The sequence below is a fragment of the Cebus imitator genome, unplaced genomic scaffold, assembly GCF_001604975.1.
Source record: "Cebus imitator isolate Cc_AM_T3 unplaced genomic scaffold, Cebus_imitator-1.0 Scaffold142, whole genome shotgun sequence".
Lineage (NCBI taxonomy): Eukaryota > Metazoa > Chordata > Mammalia > Primates > Cebidae > Cebus > Cebus imitator.
Window position 1 is genome coordinate 3,206,044 of NW_016107457.1, and position 20,979 is coordinate 3,227,022.

The 20,979-nt window shown below is 40.9% G+C and overlaps 1 protein-coding gene and 1 pseudogene across 11 annotated transcripts in view; both read right to left on the minus strand.

Moving 5' to 3' along the window:
* The window catches only part of RHOBTB1 (Rho related BTB domain containing 1), a 126,832-nt gene that overhangs the window by 34,465 nt on the left and 71,388 nt on the right, over nt 1-20,979 (minus strand). For all 11 annotated transcript variants that reach the window (XM_017542298.2, XM_037743379.1, XM_037743373.1 and 8 more), the window contains 2 exons: nt 6,235-6,436; nt 5,450-5,553 (listed from right to left, as the gene is read on the minus strand). In XM_017542298.2, the coding sequence (XP_017397787.1) occupies nt 5,450-5,553; nt 6,235-6,426 (296 nt within the window). In that variant the 5' untranslated portion in view covers nt 6,427-6,436. The remainder of the gene's footprint in view (nt 1-5,449; nt 5,554-6,234; nt 6,437-20,979) is intronic.
* On the minus strand, nt 7,625-7,800 carry LOC119473253 (annotated as a pseudogene).

Here is a 20,979-nt window from a genome sequence, read left to right on the forward strand (position 1 = left end):
AAAAAAAAAAAAAAAAAAAAAATCAAGGCCAAAAATCCATGATGGACAAAATAGCAAAATTTTAAATAAAGTCATCATCAGTAACAATGCCATATTGTGTCTGAGGCAGAAGGAAATAAAAACCAGCAATGGTAACTCTGTCTTTTTAAGATTATTACTATGTACATTTTATGCCCAAGGCGAGTGACTCCCTAGGTATGCCCTAGCCCTGGCCCTGGTCCATTCCTGGCCCACTTGAAGTTTCACCGTGCAACAGGCTGTTTGCCATCCTAACATCATCATTACAATGTTATTTCTGGCCCAGCCCTTAGAATGTGCTGTGAACATTAGGAGCTGACTCAAAATACTCTATCTGGACATATTCACTGGTCCTTACTTATTCCCTTGCTATAAAACACAAGCACAGCCAATCACAGACAAAGATACAAACACCAGTCACTACGGTCCTGAATTTTTTAAAGGGCCTCAACTGTTCATTGAGAAAGTGGTGTGCTCATTTGTGTCTGATTACATGTACCTTCAACATGAAACCAGACACACAGAAACCGTAGCTCTGATTAATGTTATTTAAAGCATGTACTGTACTTCTCATAGAAACTAACAATGTTTGAGAAAAATCAGTGTGTAAGAATAAACTATATAATAAGTGGATTCCAATAGGACTAAAAAGATGCCCAGAAATTGCTGGGGATAAGAGCAACTACAGTGGTTCTGAATGTTTTAGTTAAATGATTTGAAGGAAACATGCCAAGATTCCCATTCACTCTCAGAAAGTTTGCTTGGATGTATCGTTTTTACTGACAGCGAAAGGACTCATGCTCAGCTACCTATGGATGCACACAAAGAATTAAGTTATTTGCTGTGGATTAAAGAATTTAAGAGGAGCACTGGAACATCAGAGCTGGTGATAGATGGTGAGTGCTGGTCTTCAGGGTCCTCACGGGACTGTGTAAGATTTAGACTGTATCAGGAGGAAATTTCATGGATGATGTTATCAGCCATCATCATCACCAGCTCTAACAGCAAGGTGGATGGGGAAGACATGGGCTTTGGAGTCAGACAGACTCAAGAGGAAAGTCCAGCTCCATTGTGTCCTGGCTGTCTGACCTTGGCCCTTTTTTGTGCCTGTTTCTCCAACTGTGAAATGAGCCTATTTTGCAGGCTCATCACAAGAATGAAGCAGGGCAGGACAAATACAGCATGTAGCACAGGCCTGGTCCATGGGGCATCCTGACGAAACTGCAGTTGTTGTTACTGCAGTCAGCACTACAGGCTTTGTTCAGTGTCTGAAAATTCTCTGACCTGCAGACAGATCAACGAAGGAAATTTTCTGGGGCCAAAAACAATAGAATCTGTAATTATTTATATGTGTGTGACTAGATAAAAGGGACTGATGTGGGTTGGCTGTGTCCCCACCCAAATCTCAAATTGTAGCTCCTGTAATTCCCGTGTGTTATAGGAGGTATCTAGTGGGAGGTAATTGAATCATGAGGGCAGGTCTTTCTCACTCTGTTCCCATGATAGTAAATAAGTATCATGACATCTGATGGTTTTATAAAGGGCAGTTTCGCTGCACATGCTCTCTTTCTTGCCTGCCTCCATGTAAGATGTGACTTTGTTCCTCCTTTGCCTTCTGCCATGATTATGAGGCCTCCCCAGCCACATGGAACTGTGAGTCTATTAAACCTCTTTTTCTTTATAAATTACCTAGTCTCGGATACGTTGTTTTTAGCAGTATGAGAACTAATACAGGGACTGAGTGGCCAGATTCCTGATGAAGGCAGAGCCCATACTGTTTGCCTACATTTTCAGTGCCAAGACCCTGAATGTGGACATATCATTCTTATAAGAGCTCCAGGAGATAATTCTTGAGTTGAGCAACATCCCTTTAAGAAGAGGCGCTTTCCTTGCCAAAAAAGAGCAGCTGATCATAGTCACGGTTACTATGTACAGTTTCGTGCCTGACATTTTAAAAGATCCAGAAAAGAGCTTCAAAAGTTCATCCAAAAGTGGATATAAAGTAGGTGGTGGGAAAAAGGCCACAAGAGAGCTGGAGTTGCTCACTCCCGAGAAGAGAGGTTCGACAGACTTCAAAGTGCAGAGCGTTGCCAGCTCATGCTACTCTGTTCCCTTCATCTCCATGGAATAGAAGGGCTCCTATCAATACTTTTTTTGGAGACCTGTGCAATTTCCCTTCCTGAAGACAAGAGGTCAACCAGATGACCTTTTGAAATTTCTTCTAGTTTCAAGTCTTTGCACAAATCTGAAAGGGCAAATGGAAATCCACCTCACGAACGTAGGATCCCAGTAGGTTGAGGTAGCTTGGCACAGTGGCAAGACTGAGAGCCAGGAACCAGACGGAGTGGGTTTGAGTCTGCCTCTGAGACTCACTTGCTGGGCAAATTTACAATAGTAAAAGAACTCAATCCTTTACTCAATGGTAGCACCAAAATCATCTCTGCCTCCTACAGTTCCTGAAAGGATTAACTAATCTTGACAAAGTACCTAATGTGTTGACTGGCACACAGTAGGCTGTTGATAAATTGGAGCTATTATTCTAATTGACTAAAAAATGGGTAGAATAGTTGCATTTAAATCATGAAGAGACCACTAACACTCTGGTTATACCGTATCAGGAACACTGCAAATCCAGATTGGCCAACTGCCTGCCACTGACAGCCCCTCATCCCACAGAATCCCCTCCGCAAACTAGAGCTTGTCCATGCCAAAGAATGTTTGAGGCAGCAACTTATTAATTACCTTTTGGTATGAAGCAGAGGAAACCAAATGCAAGGTCTAAGACATGTTGGTATAAATCTGGCTTCTCTCACTGTCACCACAAGAATCAAATTAATTATTTAAAAAAGGTTTCAAATACATTTCCAAGTATAGGGAATGTATTTCACATGCCTCAAAGTTTATGTCTGTGTACATCCCACTGAATTGTATTTCTCACTAAGTATAGTAAAAATGTCAGTCACAAAACAGGTTTGCAAAACAAACTGATTGTCAGAAGCTGTAATTATGATTCCTCTCCTTCACGAATGATATAAAGGTAAAACTTGAAGTCTTTAAGAAATTCAACGGCTCTCTCACAGCAGGGAAATGTATGGGTCAGAGGCCTATACTAAATAAAAGAACTCCTACTTCTCTCAGGTTTTTCCATAAAAATGTAACTTTTGGGCATTATGTCAATGTGATATTTACATATTTAGCATTTACTGAAAGATGCCGGAGTGCAAGACAGAGGCGCTCTGGTTTTTGTTCTTTAACTAGAGGTGGGGTCTGTGGTAGGACTCCTGGAGGCTGTGAGGAATTGGAAAACAGAGGAAATACAAGGTACAAACATGCACACAAAGTGAGGCCCCAAGGAGAACGTGGCCAGAAACACAGGCGTGTTTCTGAAGCCCCTGTATGTTGCTCAGAGAATCAAATGCGGCTTGGGGAGCACTTCCTGTTTCCAGCAAAGGGATAATGGGTTACAGTTGACAGAACCAAATGTCACAGACAAGGGAGCAGAACAATGCACTTTGAACTGCTGCAGTCACAGGAAAGAGCAGCTTATTTTTGTTGGGAGAGAACACACACGCAGGCGTGGCATGTTGTGTTGTAAAATGACTCTAGCTATGTCAGGGAGCTGAATGAGGCCCAGTGTGGATCGACGACGGCCATCAAGCCATTAAATAAATGCCACACAGGAATCTCACAAGATAATGAAGGAGCCCTTCTATGACCACAGCACCAGCTTTATACTGAGGGGTCATGTTAAAATTCAGTGTTTGAAATGCAAACATTTCATTGTTGTTTTTTTTTTTCTGCTATTTTTCACAGATATTGACAAATTTCATAAATGTCTAGAGGCAACAAACCATGGAACTGTTGAAATAGTTTCTAGAGTCTAAACCCAAATATTTCCATTAAGTCATCATCAGGCCCATCATTTTCACGACATCTTTTTAGAAGCAGGGATCTAAAAGTCCTTTGAAATCAATTGTATTTATCCTTACATTGCCTAAAGTCGCCATTTTTAAATCAAGCTTCCTCAAAACCATAGATATTACAAACCTGACTGCCTGGCAGTGATAAGCAGGTTCATTTATAATTGTCATTTTTACATGTAGAACAAATGGACAAAAGAAAAAAGCAAATGGTAACTAAAATAATAATAAAGAACATTATAGAAAGAAAAAATCCAGGAGAGTCAAGGAAAAGAAAAGTATCTATGATATAGGATACTAAGTTCAAAAGTCCTTGTTACCAAAAGGACATTAATATTGTGTTTTGCTTCCATATCTCTCTTTCTAAGTCCCCTTGAAAAAAAGTCATCTAAGTCACGGATTCTTTCAGTGTGTGAAATAATTCCTAGGAATAGGGCAAACTCTTTCAGTCGCTTATTTCATATTTTAGACCACTTGGATAAATGTCAATAAAAGTCTGTTCAGAGAGCTACTGGCTTGGAGAAATACAAGGACCTTCAGCAATGCTTATCTCAATACTAAGGAGTAATTCATGTGCTTGGAGTGTCTAACTAATAACATCCTGTAAGGTAATCCTTAATATCAAATGATGTTTGATATTAAGAAGAGACGACAAGGCCATGATATCTACATTCTACATTTAAAATGAAATGTGTTCCTTTATAATTAAGTGGTAAAAAAACCTCTCTGCTAATCCAGATTTTAATAACTATCACCCATTCACTGAGAGAGACTTTAAGTTATGGTGGCAAGGAGAGGTTGCTAAATATTTTAAGGCACATTGACCATGTTCCTACCCATATTAATGTCCTTCTAGGTAAGTTTTCCCATTACTAGAGTTTTTCTCCTTTTTAGAAAATAAAAAATAGCAACTTTCTCCTTTTTTAGAAAATAAAAAATAGCCAAAACAAAACAAAAAAAAATAGTGTTTCCGTTTATTTTGGAAATTTGTCTTGCGAAGGACTTCAGAGATATTTTTCTTTATTTTTAAAAATGACCTTCTAATAAAAATAATAGACTTTTTAGATAACATAAAATCCAAAGCAAATAACATTAGACTCTGCCAATATGCTCATGAAAAGAGCAAAGAGTCCTTCTGAAGTAGGGTGACCAAGTGCCAAAATAACTTAAAACATTCTAACAGAAGGCAAGTGAAGAGTTACTCAGAGAACCAGCAATCAAAGCAGCCTGCAGTTGGAGGGAGCTACAGAATCCTCATCTAGCGAACCTTCCAGCTTGACCAGCACTGATTGTTTTCAACACAGTACTTCCTGAGTGGCAGGGCACGTTGCTTTTCTTGACATCAGGAAACAATACCGTCCTTTTTTTTTTTTTCTTTTCTTAGACACAGTGCAGAACCCAACACATTTCAAGGCCATGTGATATGGTTTTTGTTGATTTGTGAACCAGCTGCTGGTTTTGAAAAGGAAATTGCACTCAAGCTCAACCATGCTGTACTAGTCTTGGTTTACCTGCCATATGCAAAGCGTCTGTCTTTGTGATGATCGCCAAAAGTATCCCAAAGCCTGAGAGAAACACTCACTTCATCAACAACATCCCGAGAACGCTCCAAGACCTGCAGGAGAGAGAGAGAGAGAGAGAGAGAGAGAGAGAGAGAGAGCATCGGTGCACAGTGTCAATCAGAAGTTCCCTGGGAGAAGCATGTTCAAGTCAACACCCTCAAAGCCCCTCAATTCACTTGCATTTAGTTTCTTTATTCTAACAGGATTTGAGCTGAGTCTTAATTCCCTTCCTGGAATCACATGTCTCAACCCTCATTCAGGATACCAGACCCATAGTCTCCAGTTTGCATTTTTCTTTTCTCTTTTTTTGGGGATGGAGTTTTGCTCATTGCCCAGGCTGGAGTGCAATGGCATGATCTCGGCTCACTGCAACCTCTGCCTCCTGGGTTCAAGCAATTCTCCTGCCTCAGCTTCCCGAGTAGCTGGAATTACAGGCATGTGCCACCATGCCTGGCTAATTTTGTATTTTTAGTAGGGACAGGGTTTCTCCGTGTAGGTTAGGCTGGTCTCGAACTCCCGACCTCAGGTGATCCGACTGCCTCACCCTCCCAAAGTGCTGGGATTATAGGCATGAGCCACCACGCCTGTCCTGCTTTTGTTTTTGCTTGTGGCATTAAAAAGGTTAGTTATGTTTTGAATGTGCAATGTACCCACGCTCCTCCTTTAGAAAAAATCAGACAGGCAACCAGCAACGATGTGCCCTAGGGATGCTAAAGACACTCTGTGCATCTTACCTCCTGGCACACGCGGTACTGGTCAATCGCCCACACAGTTGGCACGTGGGTGGCCAGCAGCTGATACTGAGTGAGTGTGGTGTTGCACGCTCTGGCACAGATCAAGCGTGTCTTCCCCACGGCGTTGTCACCCACGACCACACACTTGATGGTTTCAACGTTGGGTCTTTCGTAGTCCATGTCAGCGTCCATTTATAAAACTCTGTAAGAAGAGAGTGAACACTGCAGTAAAGACACCAAAGCTTTCCAGAACAATTGAAGGCGTGAGAGGTTCAGGCAGTTTTGCCTTCACCCAGCCACTTCCTTGGAGGTGCACAAGACAGGCAAGAATGTTTAGAAGTTCATATGAAGCCTAATTGACACTCAAGTTTTCTTTTTATATCTCACACAAGTAGAAAAACATGGGACTGTTATTTTTGACCCCAAATGGTTTATTCCCGTTAACATGTTATTTTCTCCTTGGTTTTCTCTAAACACAACCTGCCTACTGGAGCTCCATTCAGCCACTGTCGGGACAGCTGACACACATTTACAGCTCACTGACTACTCACGCTGGTCTGCTAGCAAGTCCGGTCACCTGTAGGGCTAAACTTCAACACTGGGCAATAGGCAGCCTTGGCAATACTGGCATCTCCTTCATCACAGTACCTCCCATTAGCCAATATCTGTTGTTGAAAAGCAGTTTTCTATAGGTTCAAAACTATCATGGGTACTTAGAAGAGAATCCAAAAGTGCAAGCTGAAAGACTAACTGACGTCACAGAAGAGTAAACTGTAAGTCTGAATTTAATCAAATTAACTTATATTTATTTATATTAATCAAATTCATTATATATATACACACACACACATACACATATGTATGTGTGTGTGTGTGTGTGTGTGTGTGTGTGTGTGTGTGTATTTGAGATGGAGTCTCACTCTGTCGCCCAGCCTGGAATGCAGTGGTGCAATCTCCACGTCCTGGGTTCAAGCGATTCTCCTGCCTCAGCTTCCCAAGCAGCTGGGGTTAAAGGTGCCCACCCCCATACCCAGCTAATTTTTATATTTTTAGTAGCGATGGGGTTTTGCCATGTTGGCCAGGCTGGTCTCAAACTCCTTATCTCGAGTGATCTGCCCACCTCAGCCTCCCAAAGTGCTCGGATTACAGGCATGAGCCACCACGCCCAGTCATAAAAAAGATATTCTTAAGAGGGCCCATAATAAAGCAAGATTCAAAAAAATTATCTTCTGTGTTTTCATCAAGAAATCTGAAACATATGGCAATGAACAATTTTACCAGGAGAGTTACTTTGAAATCGTCTTGAAACCATCAAAGAAGGTTTAAATAGGGTTGCTGATGAGAGGCCAAGAAAAAAAAAAAGCACCTGCCAGCTTGGGCTTGCCAGGGACAGGGCCCTCCACAAACAGGGGTACAGAGTGCTTACCAGTAGCAGCTGGACACAAGACCAGCCATGTATGATTTTAAGATTTTAATTAATTGTAATTGCCTTTTTGAGGTAGTCTACCGTTAAATGAATAAAAACAGATACTACACTTGATCTTAGACAAAAGGCCGACAAGCAATGGAAGTCCATTGTTAAACTGAGAAAGAGTGGGTAAAGGGGGTAGACAGTCATCATTAAGGAGTCAGTAATGGTTTTAATGGCTATAGTAAAGAAACCGTTCAGAGTAGCGCCTAACACATAATTGGGAGGCAAGTGTTTGTTTAATTCAACTGACGTGAGAAAAACGATAACTTGGATTATATGAGATTAAGGGCATTGACAGGGATATATAGAAAGAATATTAAGAAGAATTCTTTTCCACAGTTAGGACTACTGGAACGTGGACTGTCTCAGAAAGTGAAGGGTATGGAACTGTCGACTGTAACGCCACACAGGAGGTGTTAAAGCTGAGGCTGGGGTGCGATTTGGCAGGAATGGAGTAGAGTGATTCAAGGAACAGATGTGTACTTAGGTTAGGATTGGATCTGTAATTCCTACACTGTGGAGAGGCTTGAAAGAGTCAGATACCTGTCCACCTGGCAAATACTTATCCCGAACATCCTGGGTGGGGAGAGAGTCTTTAAAAATCTTCACTTCTGATGACCAGCCAGGTGTGGTGACTCCTAAAATTGATTTCTTGAAAATTTAGCTTTAAACTTCGATGGTTTTCTTAGTTACCCATCTAACGGTATAATGTAGCAAAAGCTGAATTTGGTGTTAGACGGGTGGATCCGAAACAAATCCCAGGGAGCACTTGACACTGTCTGGAGACACAGCTGGTTGTCACTTGGTGGGGAGCTGAGGAGGGAGCTCTACTGCTTCTAGCGGGTACAAGATCAAGATGCTGCTGCTAAGCATTTGCAATGCACAGGACAACGCCCCACAACAAAGAATTATTCAGCCCCACGTGATAGAGGGCTGAGGTTGTGAAACCCTGCCTTAGAAGAATGTGAGTTTGAATCCCAGCTCCCCCATTTTCCAGTCATTGGACTTTGGGCAAGTTGTTTGTACTTTCTGAGCCTCGGCCTCCTCATCTGTTAAGTGGGAATCATAATAACCCTCATCTCTTAAGGTGGTTGTGAGGATTACGTGAACGGATGAATTAAGTCCTCAGTGCAGTACCTGCCACACTGATGGTTTCAAAAATTGTAATTGTGATGCTGAAGATGAATGCCTTCAGATGACAACAAAATTGAGTCAGGTGAAAGGCCAGAATTAGATGCAAACTCATAAACCTAATAATGACAAAGATCTATAAAAAGGATACAGTTTGGAAGAATTAACCAAACAGTAACTCACGGAAAATTAAAGAACACAGATACAAGATGTGGTGCAACCCATCTTAAGCAAAGAAGACAGAAAAAGTTTTGGGTGTGGAAGGGTCAGGGAGGAGGTCACAGTTAATGAAAAGATCATAGAATTGGAAAGATGGGTTAAAAATGCTAGTCTGAGGCATTTCTGAATTCCAGAATAAAAATGGTAATACTTAACACTCTCTGACAAGTTTCTGGTGACATGAGCATTGGGTAGTAACCTGAATCAGAAAAACAGGTTCTAGTTGGAGTCTCACAACTTTGGAAGTGGAGGTCCACTACTTTAAATGTCCTCAGTGGCAGAAAACCTTTCTCTTTTAAGGGTGAATTTTATTTTATTTTTTGATAGATAAATGCCATATAGAGCCAATCCTTAAAATTTGAGAGAATGTTTAGACTTAGTAAAAATAGAGAATAGGACACTAAAATTATAGAACTGGTTTTCTGGTTGGCTTGCAAAGTAGCCCTTCTAGCAGCCTGCAAGAAGGAGTCCCGCAAATAAGCTGAATCATAGCGGCACTGATGAAATGGCTGTGTCACTCTCACTGAAGATGGCTTTGAGAGTAACAGAAGCCATTCTAGTTTCGTATTAAGGCTATGATTAACAAAACTATCATTACTTCACTTATTTTTAGACACTCGCATGTAGTCCTAAGAAGAATTTCTGTGTCAAAGGTGAGAATAACATCCGTGGGTCCTCTAATCCCTACCAGTTTCCTCAAGACCAAAGCGACTGCCAAAGGTGCTGACCCTTGTACAAAAGGGATAAAATGTAAGGGAAAACAAAAGGAAGTGCAGAGTTAAATATTCATGGCCCAGATCACTTGCTGCAGATACAAAATTTCCAGGAAACATTCACTGAATTCCCAAATACTAAAAATCTTTAATTTGGAGTAGTGAGATTTCTCTTGTGGTATTCTAAAAAGCATTCTAAGAATGTGAAATCACAGCCAAGGATGGAAACTCATGCTACACTTGCATTGCTGTAAATCATTTGTTCATCTGTTACACATAAACAAAGAAACATTAAATTATGATAGTAATTATAAAAATATGCATTTTATCCTTCTCCACTTGTTATAGGCTCTAATTTATTCACATCTAGCACTCTGATGGTTGAGCCTACTCTTAGGACCATCTGGATAATGACTGTCTGGTTTCTGATTTTTATTTACCTAGAATGAGAGTAATAAGTATTATTCATTTAACACTGTTAATAAATGTCACTACTATAAATACTGCTGATCGATGTGGAGACCCCTCACCTTTAGATACACACCTGAGGAGACAAGGAAGGCAGAAAAGAAAAAGAAAACCTTTAAAGAAGGGACACTGGTAATCTGCTACTATGGCAGCTCTGTCATCGTACTCAAAACTGACTTGAATATTATTTCATATTTTCACCAGTACCTAATGAATCCTCTTGCACACTATCCAGAAGTCAGAAGAGACAAGTTTATTCGAAAAACTGAGAAGTAAACAAGACCATGCAGATTGGGAAGTGAAGGACATGGTGGAGTGGTTCTGGTGCCCAGCACTCATAAGGCTGACCTAGAAAAGCGTGGTCATGCTTTCCATGGTCTACAGAATCACCCCATCTGATCTGATCATCCCATATCTGCCCTGCTATCATTGCCATCATCTCCTGGACTTCCGGCCACTCCTCCACACTCCCCGCCCACACGGCATTCTTGGGTCCACAGGATGGTGCAGCCCACATCCTAGCCTCACCATTTCTTCTCTCCTTCAGTGCCAGTGGTCTTCATCACATTCTACTTGAGCCATCCATCCTTCTGGACACATGCTGGATATTGTTGTCATCCAGAAACATCTTACCTCTGAAATCTCAAATTTCAAAATTCCACTCTCAGAACAAACACCCCTACCTTTGCAGCCTATGTTGGATGAAATAAGGCCACGGCAGCAACTAGCATCAAGAGGTGGAATCTATTTCCCTTCCTCTTGAATTTATGCTAAGCTTGTGACTGCTTGGACCAAAAGAATGTGGTGGAGTTGATGCTGTGTGAGTTCTACAGTCTAGGTCTCCAGAGGCCCTGCTGTTCCACCTTGGTGCTGTTGGAATGCAGCCACAAGACTGCCATGTAAGGAAATCGGCCTAACCCAGCAGGGGATGAGAATTCATACTGAAAACCACTGAGGCAGCCCTGCCAATGGCTGTCACCAAATGCTGGATAATGTGAAGCCATCTTGGACCTTCCAGCTCAGCCAACCCTACAGTTGAATGTAGTTTATGAATGAGCCCAGGTGAAACCAGCAGTGGAATCTCCAGGAAAACTTCAGAATCATGAGAAATAATAAACCATTACTGTTTTAAGCCACCAAGTTTTGGGTTTATGAAGCAATAGTCAACAGACACATACCCATTATACCTTACGGAAATCTCCAGTACCTTCACTCCTCTATTTATTTTTAAATGTCAGATGATAGGTCCCTTTTGGATGGATGATCTTTTCCATCTAGGGTTGATGGGTCATGCCAACTTTTCTCTTTACGGTCGCCCTTAATTTCTTGCATTGCATATGTGGTATGCAGAATAATCGCCTCCCTGAATATGTCCATGGAATCCCTGGAACCTGTGAATATGTTCCATTGCATGGCATGGGGGAATTGGGGTTGCAGATAGAATTAAGGTTGCCAGTCAGCTGACCTTAACATAAGGAGATTATCCTGGACTACCTATGTGGGTGCAATGCAATCACAATGGTCCTTTAAATGTGGAAGAGGTAGGCGGGAGGTCAGAATCAGAGAGAAATCTGAAGATGCTATACTGCTGGCTTCGAAGATGGATGAAGGGGCTGCAAGCCAGGTAATGCATGGGACCTATAGAAGCTAGAAAAGATAAGGCAGCAGGTTCTCCCCTAAAACCCCCCAGCTCAGTGAGGGCCATGTCAGACCTTTGATTTTCAGAACAATAAGAAAATCAATTTTGTTTTATACTACTAAGTTTTGGATCATTTGTTACAGCAGCAATAGGAAACTGACGTAGCACACTTTAGCCACACAAAATGGCTTTCTCGAATTCTAAATGTTGTTTGTTACCTTTATATACACCTTTCCTTCTTGCCAACTCTCCTCCATTCCTTTTCTGCCTGGCAAATTTTATGCATTCTTTAAAACCTTATTCCAATATGCTACTATGGCATCTCTATCATAAAAAACCTTCCTAACTACCCCTCCATAGCCAGCTTCAGCTGCAATAACAAAATACCATAGACTAGGTGGCTTAGCCAACAGAAATTTATTTCTCACAGTTCTGGAGGCTGCAAGTCAGAGACCAAGGTGCTGGTGCGGCTAGGTTCTGGTGAGGGCTCTCTTCCTGGCTTACAGGCAGCTGCCTTCTTATGGTTTCCTCACATGACAGGTGAGACAGAAAGCTCTGGTGTTTCTTCCTCTTCTTAAAAAGGCACTGATCTCATCATGGGGCTTCACCCTCATGGCTTTATCCAAACCGAATTACCTCCCCAACACCCCACCTCCTATTACCATCACATTGGGGTTTAGGGCTTCAACATATGAATTGGGAGAGGATGCAGACATTCATAGTAGCATTATCTCAGCATCAATACACACATCATTCCCTCTTGCCAACCCTCCTCTATTCTTTATCTGTCTTGCAAATTCTAGTCATTCCTTAAAATCTAACTCAGATATCACCTCCTCTGGAAAGCTTTCCTAACTACCCCTTCTCCTCCTAAATTAATTTAGTTTTTTCTCTGTATCAATAAACTGTTCTAGGAGAAGCAATTACAAACAAAAACAAATGTACACACATCCATACACACATTTTTTCCCCTATATTAGCAAATCATGGAATGGTAGCTTATGAATGTGTGTGTGTGTGTGGTTATACCTTCAAAGTGCCCATTTCATACACTTAATGAATCATCAAGTGTTTGTGGGGCATAACTATTTGCTAAAGTGCTGGGAATATATGCGTATACAACACCCCTTTTCTGCAAAGCCTTTCTTGACTATCCCTCTGGTCCAAAAGTCCCCTAATTTAATGGTGACTCTCTCTGAGGGCCACCCATCAGAAACATAGGGACGGAGCCACATGTGACCTTAGTTGCCCTGGCCTCCTCTTCAAATCGTTCCCCTTCGTTTGGTGGTACCCCCACCCAACCTTCAGTCTTTGCATTGATGACCTTCATAGTGTTCTGTCCATCTCTTATGAAACAGATTTCCAGAAAGTTCTGTGCATGCCCACTCCCTCACTCACATGATACCTAGAAGACCTTTAGCGTTCTGCCCCCATAACTTAATAACTCAGGGCACTGCGGTTGATGTACCTGTTGGTTCAGATAGGCGTGCTTCAGTGTAGGGCCACTAATTGATTTCAGGCAAGCGTGCAAGACTCCTCTAACATTAGAAATTCAGAAATTAGGATGAGTGGGCAGGAAGAGAGCTATCATTTGTCTAAGAAACACCATTAGGAGTCTCCTAATTGCTGCGAATCATCCCGCCATTGGGATATGCTGCATCTTATCACTTAATGCTGTGTCTCTTGTTATGTTTGCTATTTTTATCAAGGCATCGTCAGCAGTCTGCTTAAAGACAAAAATTGAAGGCCCAGGGAGGGACTTTTGTCTTTTTAGTTCCATTTAGCTGTTCACAGACAGTCTGAATGATGCTATTGCACATACACTACATTTTCTTATTCCTTCCAAAAGCATATAAGCTGAACTTTAAGAAATGATTTAGTTCAGCCATTAAAAAATACTAGTGCATCAAATTTTAGTGTATTTGAAGAGTTAGTTCTGAAAGAAAAACTGAGAATTTCATATGATTGACAGGAACAAAAGGTAAATGCTGAGTTGCATAATAACTACAGCTAACAGCCAAGTTTTGACCGTGCAGATTTCATTATCCTGAGCTTTTTATCAGGAGTTGTAGGTAGGTGGGAGCTGTTTCATACATAAAATAAACATCTCAGCTGGAATAAAGAATAGATCCAGGGCCAGGAAAGAGATGCAAGGGCTGGGTTGGACTTCCCTGAATCAAAACTTCACAGAATTATATCTCCAGGATAACACTGCCTTCCACCATTGAAATCAACAGAATTCATTGTTGAAATCAACATTATTTTTTCAATGGACTGTTTTGATTAAAAAAGAAAAGAGTAAGTAACAGAAATGACGCTGCATAGAAGTCTATGGGTACAAATACTACAGGAACCACCTGCTGATAGGAAAGAAGCACTTTTTACTACATCTGCTCATGATTCTCACCAGGGCCCTGTAACAGTGGAGACCCACACAAGATGATGCTCTCTATGTATTAAAACTCAAGGTCAGTGAGGGAGGTGAGCCAACATTAGAAACTAACCTTCTTTTCTACCTTATGTACTGTTCTTAATAAACATTGCCCTCATTGGGAAAAAAAAAACAACAAAAAAACTGAATTTATTTTTTGAAAAAATAAACCAAAAATTTAAAAGATGCATGAAAATTCCAGGGCAGATTTCAAAACCACCACAAGTGAACTGTGTGCTAGGTTCAGACACATGGGTCTACTTTCTTCTACAAATACACCAGGGAACCTCTCCTTTGCCATTTTGCCTATGTCATTATTTCTGCTCAAATGCCCTTTTCTCATGCCCTTAACTCATCTGCTGAAATTGTTCTCCACCTGTGGGACTAATTAGTTTAAAAATTATATGCTGAGCACCACCCCTATAAGAGTACAGTGAAAAGCAAGCCAGGGGTGGTTCCCAGTCAGGTGGAAGGAGACAACTAAACAGGCAGACAAATACATCCTCGCAAATGTGAGGGGTTCCTTGGATAAAAATCAAAGGGTGTTGAGAAAAAATAATGGATGGGAAGCCTAGAGGGCACACTGGGTGACCAGTGTGAAGAGGCCCCATTCCTGCCATCTGGAGAATGAGAAAGGGCCAGTCAAGAGATGGGAGCAGAAACAGGCCTGGAGAGCCTGAGGAAGAGGAAGTGGGGAAGCGGGAAGGCTAGAAAGGTAGGTGGGGATAGATCATACTCAGCCTCTCAGGCCACAGTCAGGAGTTTGGATCTTATTCTAAATGAAGCCACTGAGGTGTTTAAGCAGAAGCGTGGTGGGTTCTGATTTGCTTTTTTTTTTTTTTAAGTTTTTTTTGTTTTTTGTTTTTGAGTCAAGGCTTGCTCTGTCACCCAGGCTGGAGTGCAGTGACACAATCTCAGCTCACTGTAACCCCCACCTCCGCCTCCCAGGTTCAAGCCATCTTCCCACTTCAGCCCCCTGAGTAGCTGGGACTACAGATATGTACCACCATGCCCGGCTAATTTTTTGTAATTTTTGTAGAGGTGGGGGTCTTAGTATGTTATCCAGGATGGTCTTGAACTCCTGAGCTCAAGCAATCCTCCCATCTTGGCCTCCCAAAGTGCTGGGATTACAGGCCTGATTTGCTTTATTTGTTTGTTTGTTTTTGAGGAAGAGTCTTGCTCTGTCACCCAGGCTGGAGTGTAATCTTGCGATAGCTCTCTGCAACCTCTGCCTCCCAGGTTCAAGTGATTTTCCTGCCGCAGCCTCCTGAGTAGCTGGGATTACAGGCACCCACCATCATGTCTGGATAATTTTTGTATTTTTGTAGATATGGAATTTCACCATGTTGGCCAGGCTGGTCTTGAACTCCTGACCTCAGGTGATCCTCCTGACTCAACCCCCAAAAGTGTTGGGATTACAGGCGTGAGCCACTGTGCCAGCCCTGATTTGCTTTTTAAAGGAGTCACCAATATCACTGAGACTGCTGTATGTACAGAGAACATGTCTTGGGGGCAGGAGTGCAGGGGCAGAAGGAACAGTGAGGAAACCCTAAGTTCTCCAGGAAAGAAAGGATGGTATCTCTGACAGGGCAGGATCAGCACAGATGTAGCCAAGTACAGATTCAAGTTACATTTTGGAAGAAGAGGCACTTCAAACATCCTTCCTTTTCACTGTCTCCAAGGGGGTTTATCAAATTCTGATTTGTAATGTTGATTATTATGTTTATATGCATTCCACTTCTACCCCACTGAGATTATAAATTTTTGGCAACAGAAATTGTTATTCATCTTTAAATCCTCAAATCTTGTCACAGTGCCTGGCCCATAGGCAGCTTTCAAAAAATGTCTGCTGAATTGAATATAAAAATACAGCCATTCCACCTTTCTTAGAAAACCTTCCACCTGGAGCTAGCAGAGAACTTGCATGTGGCTATCTCTGGTGACTGATCATTAAGCCCCGTGACCGATCATTAAGCCCCATGACCTCGAAAGCAGCAGTGTGTGGCTAAGCCTACAGTTAGTGAGAGGAACACCTTGAGGGACATCTGTGTGGCCCATCACAAGAGCATTGTTTGACAGATGGCATTGCACCAAACATTGCTCCGTAGCAGGAGGTGCATCAGTAACCATGGGAACCACCAGAGGCCAAAGACCACACCCTTCCACCAAAGGGGAAGGCGGTGGTGGGGAGGAGAGCCCCAATATGTGCAGGCAGGAAGGGCTTATCAAATTCTCATAAGATTTAGGATTGGATTGCATTTAGAAAAACAAATGACTGCTCTTTTTTTGTTGTTCTAGTTTCTACAGCCGATGTATAAATCTTAGTAATATTTACATATAAGGGTCTCATAAAGTTCTCATCAACTTTTAGACTTACACATCCTGATTCAAGGAATTCTCAACTCTTTTTGATGAGTCACTACTTGGCTGGAAAAGAAAGGGAAAAGGAGGCAAATGTATCCACTACACATGGATAATGACTTAAACTAATATGAAAGTGGGTCTTGAATAAAGGAGTTCAGTCTATGCCCAAAAGAGCCACATCACAAAATGCAATTAGCTGGACTTGCAGACAAGATGGCAATGAAGGCACTGGTGCCTTGAACCCTCCCCTACCATCATCTCACTGGAAGTAGCCTTAGTCTGTACAGATAGCAGACTCTATAACACTACCAGAAGCTAGGGGTAAAAAGTAACCACATACCAGAAAATGGAAGGATTTCTGCCAAATTCACGTCTGCGGAGCCAAGTGAGAAAGTCACTGATGACCAGCAGACTGCCATGTCCACAAGGAAAAGAACCAGCCCAGGAAGTAAGCCGATGTTCTTCACCACAGATGCCCATAATCTGGAGTAGTGAGAGCCAGCCTGACTTGGGACAAGGGGGAAAAAAGGAGGGTGGAAAACGTAGGTTTCCCAGTGGTTCCAAGAGGAAACCAGCCTGCTGCTATCAGCACAGAGTAGCCCTGCTGACTGTCCCTTGCTGAGGATGGACAAGGTAGAGAGAACGAAGTATGGAAAAGACTGTGGGAGGGACCCAGTGGGAGATAATCGAATCGTGGGCCGTCTACCCCACACGGTTCTCGGGATACTGAGTAAGTCTCACGAGATCTCATGTTTTTATAAGGGGTTTCTGCTTTCACTTGGATCTTATTTTTTTTCTTGTCTGCCTTTCACCTTCCACCATGATTGTGAGGCCTCCTCAGTCATGTGGAACGTGAGTCCATTAAATCTCTTTTTCTCTATAAATTACCCATTCTTGGACATGTCTTTATCAGCCGTGTGAAAACAGACTAATGTAGTATGTGTTCCTGAAGAGCTAAGGAGCAAAGTGTGATTTAAAAGAACAAAATGTTCCCATTACACAAAAGAGGAAGGAGCAGGGAAAATCAAGGAGGAGAAGAAGAAGGAGGAGAAAAACAAAGAAGACTCCAAAGCTACGTATTTTTTTCAGTAAAATGTTTACATATCAATGACAAACAAATTGTATAAGAATCCCATTAAATCTTACCAAAATATCTTCTAAATGGACACAAACCCTCTCCATAAATAATGATATGAATGACTACAAATTTCACCAAGACATTATTTGAAGATGATTTTAAAAACACATACAAAGCCTTAAAAATGGAAAAAGATATCCATGCAAATAGACCCCCCCATACAAAAAAGAGCAGAATTAGTTATATCTATCTCAGATAAAATAGATTTCAAGATAAAGACTGTAAAAAGAGACAAAGAAGGTCATTATATAATGATAAAGGGGTCAACTATGAAAGAGGATATAGCAATTGTTAATGTATATGTATACAACACTGGAGTACCCAGATATATAAAGCAAATATTATTACAGCTAAAGAGAGAGAGAGATCCTGATATAGTAACAGCCAGGGACTTCGATATCCCATTTTCAGCATTGGAAAGATCATCTAGACAGAAAATCAAGAAAGAAACATCGGACTTAATCTGCACTATAGACCAAATGGACCTAACAGACATTTACAGAACATTTCAACAGTTGCACATGAAACATTCCCAAGGGTAGGCCATATGTTAGGCCACAAAACAAGTCCCAAAAAATTTTTTTAAAAATCATATTCAATATCTTTTCTGACCATAATGGAATAAAACTAGAAATCAATAACAAGAGAAACTTTGGAAACTATATGAACATATGGAAATTAAACAATATGCTCTTTGATGCAGTTTGGGTATTTGTTCCTGACCTAATCTCATGTTAAATTGTCACTCCCAATGTTGGAGTTGGGGCTTGGTGGGAAGTGTTTAGATTATGGGGGTAGATCACTCATGAATGGCTTGAACCATCTTCTTGGTGATAAGTGAACTATTGCTCTGAGTTCAAACAAGATCTGGTCATCTGAAAGTGTGTGGCTCCTCCCTCACCCCATACTCTCTCTTGCTCCTGCTCTGGCCATGTGGCATTCCTGCTCTCCTCTCACCTTCCACCATGATTATAAGCTTCCCGAGGCCTCCCCAGAAGCTGAGGAGATGGCAGCACCAAATGCTTCATGTAAAGAGTGCAAAACCATGAGCCAATTAAATCTCTTTTCTTTATAAATTACCCAGTCTTAGGCATTTCTTTATAGCAATGCAAGAAAAACTAATATGCTCCTGAATGACCATTGAGTCAATGAATAAATTAAAAAGGAAATTTTAAAACTTTTTGAAATAAATGAAATTGCATATACAACATTCTAAAACCTATGGGATACTGCACAAATAGTACTCAGAGGAAAGTTTATTGCAATAAATGCCTACATCAAAAAAGTAGAAAAGCCTCAAATAAACAACCTTATAATACATCTTAAAGAACTAGAAAAGTAAGAGCAAATTAAACCCAAAATTAGTAGAAGAACTCATAAAGATTGGAGCAGAAATAAAATGAAATTGAGATAAAAAAAGAAAAGATCAACAAAAGGAAAAGTTGATTTTTTGAAAAAATAAATAAAATGGACAGACCTTTAGCCAGACTAAGAAATAAAAAGAAGATCCAAATAAATAAAATCAGTTATAAAAAAGAGATATTACAACTGATACTGCAGAAATTCAAAGAATCATTAGAGATCATTATGTATAACTATATGCCAATGAACTGTAAAACCCAGTAGAAATGGACAAATTCCTAGACACATGCAACCTACCAAGATTGAGTCATGAAGAAATACAAAACCTGAATAGGCCAATAACAAGTAACAAGTTAGAAGAAGCAGTAATAAAAAGTCTCCCATCAAATAAATGGTCAGGACATGGCTGAGTGTGGTGGCTCATGCCTGTAATCCCAGCACTTTGTGGGGCTGAGGTGGGCGGATCACTTGAGGTCAGGAGTTCAAGACCAGCCGGACCAACGTGGTGAAACCCCATACCCCGTCTCTACCAAAAAATTACAAAAATTAGCCAGGCATGGTGACACATGCCTGTAATTCCAGCTATATGGGAGACTGAGGAAGGAGAATCGCCTGAACCTGGGAGACAGAGGCTGTAGTAAATTCTGTTGTTTGAAACAACATGGATGGAACTGGAGGATGTTATGTTAAATGAAATAAATCAGCCACAAAAAGATAAATATTTCATGTTCTCACTCGTATATGGAAACTAAAAATAATTTGAGCTCGTGGAGATACATAGTAGAATAGAATGATGGTTACCAGAGGCTGGAGAGGTTGGTGGGGAGGAAGGCAGAAAGGGGATGGCTAGTGGGCACAAAAATACAGTTACACAGAAGGAATAAGGTCTAGTGTTTGGTAGCATAATAGGGCACCTACAGTAAATTAACAATAATTTATTGTATGTTTCAAAATAACTACGAGTGGAATTGGAATGTTTCTAACATAAAAAAAATTGTAAATGCTTGACGTTATGGATGCCTCAATGTATTAGCCTGCTCTCACATTGCTATAAAGAATTGAGAATGGGTAATTTGTAAAGGAAAGAGGTTTAACTGACTCACAGTTCTACAGTCAGTACAGAAAGCATGGCTGCGGAAGCCTCAGGAGACTTACAATCATGGTGGAGGGCGAAGGGGAAGCAAGCATGTCTTCACATGGCGGCAGGAGAGAGAGAGAGAAGGGGTAAGTACTATACACTTTTAAAACAAACAGGTCTTGTGAGAACATCATCATGAGAACAGCAAGGGGGAAGTTTGCCCCCATGATTCAATCACCTCCCACCAGGCCTCTCCTTCAACAAGTTGGGATGACAATTAGATATGAGATTTGGATGGGGACACAGAGCCAAATCATATCATCCAATTACCCTGATGTGATTATTACACATTGCATGTTTGTAGCAAAATATCACATATACCACATAAAATATGTACTACTAATATGCATCCATAATAATTAAAAATTAAAAATTAAAAAAACAGATTCTTGAAAGAGAAGGGACATAATAATATAATATGAAAGCAACATAAAGCTGCTTTAAATATCAAAGACTAGGTCAAAAACCCAAGTTCCCTGAAGGAAACTGCTCAAAGATACTAGCCACAACACCGAGAGATAATTGAAAATTGAATACTAAAAACAAACAAAAAGCATCGAAGCTTTAAAGAACTATGGAAACCAAAACCAATAAAAAATTTAAGATCATCCTGCATAGTTATTTTGAATTTGGTTACAAAATTGTATAGGAAAATTATCTGCCAAAGATGA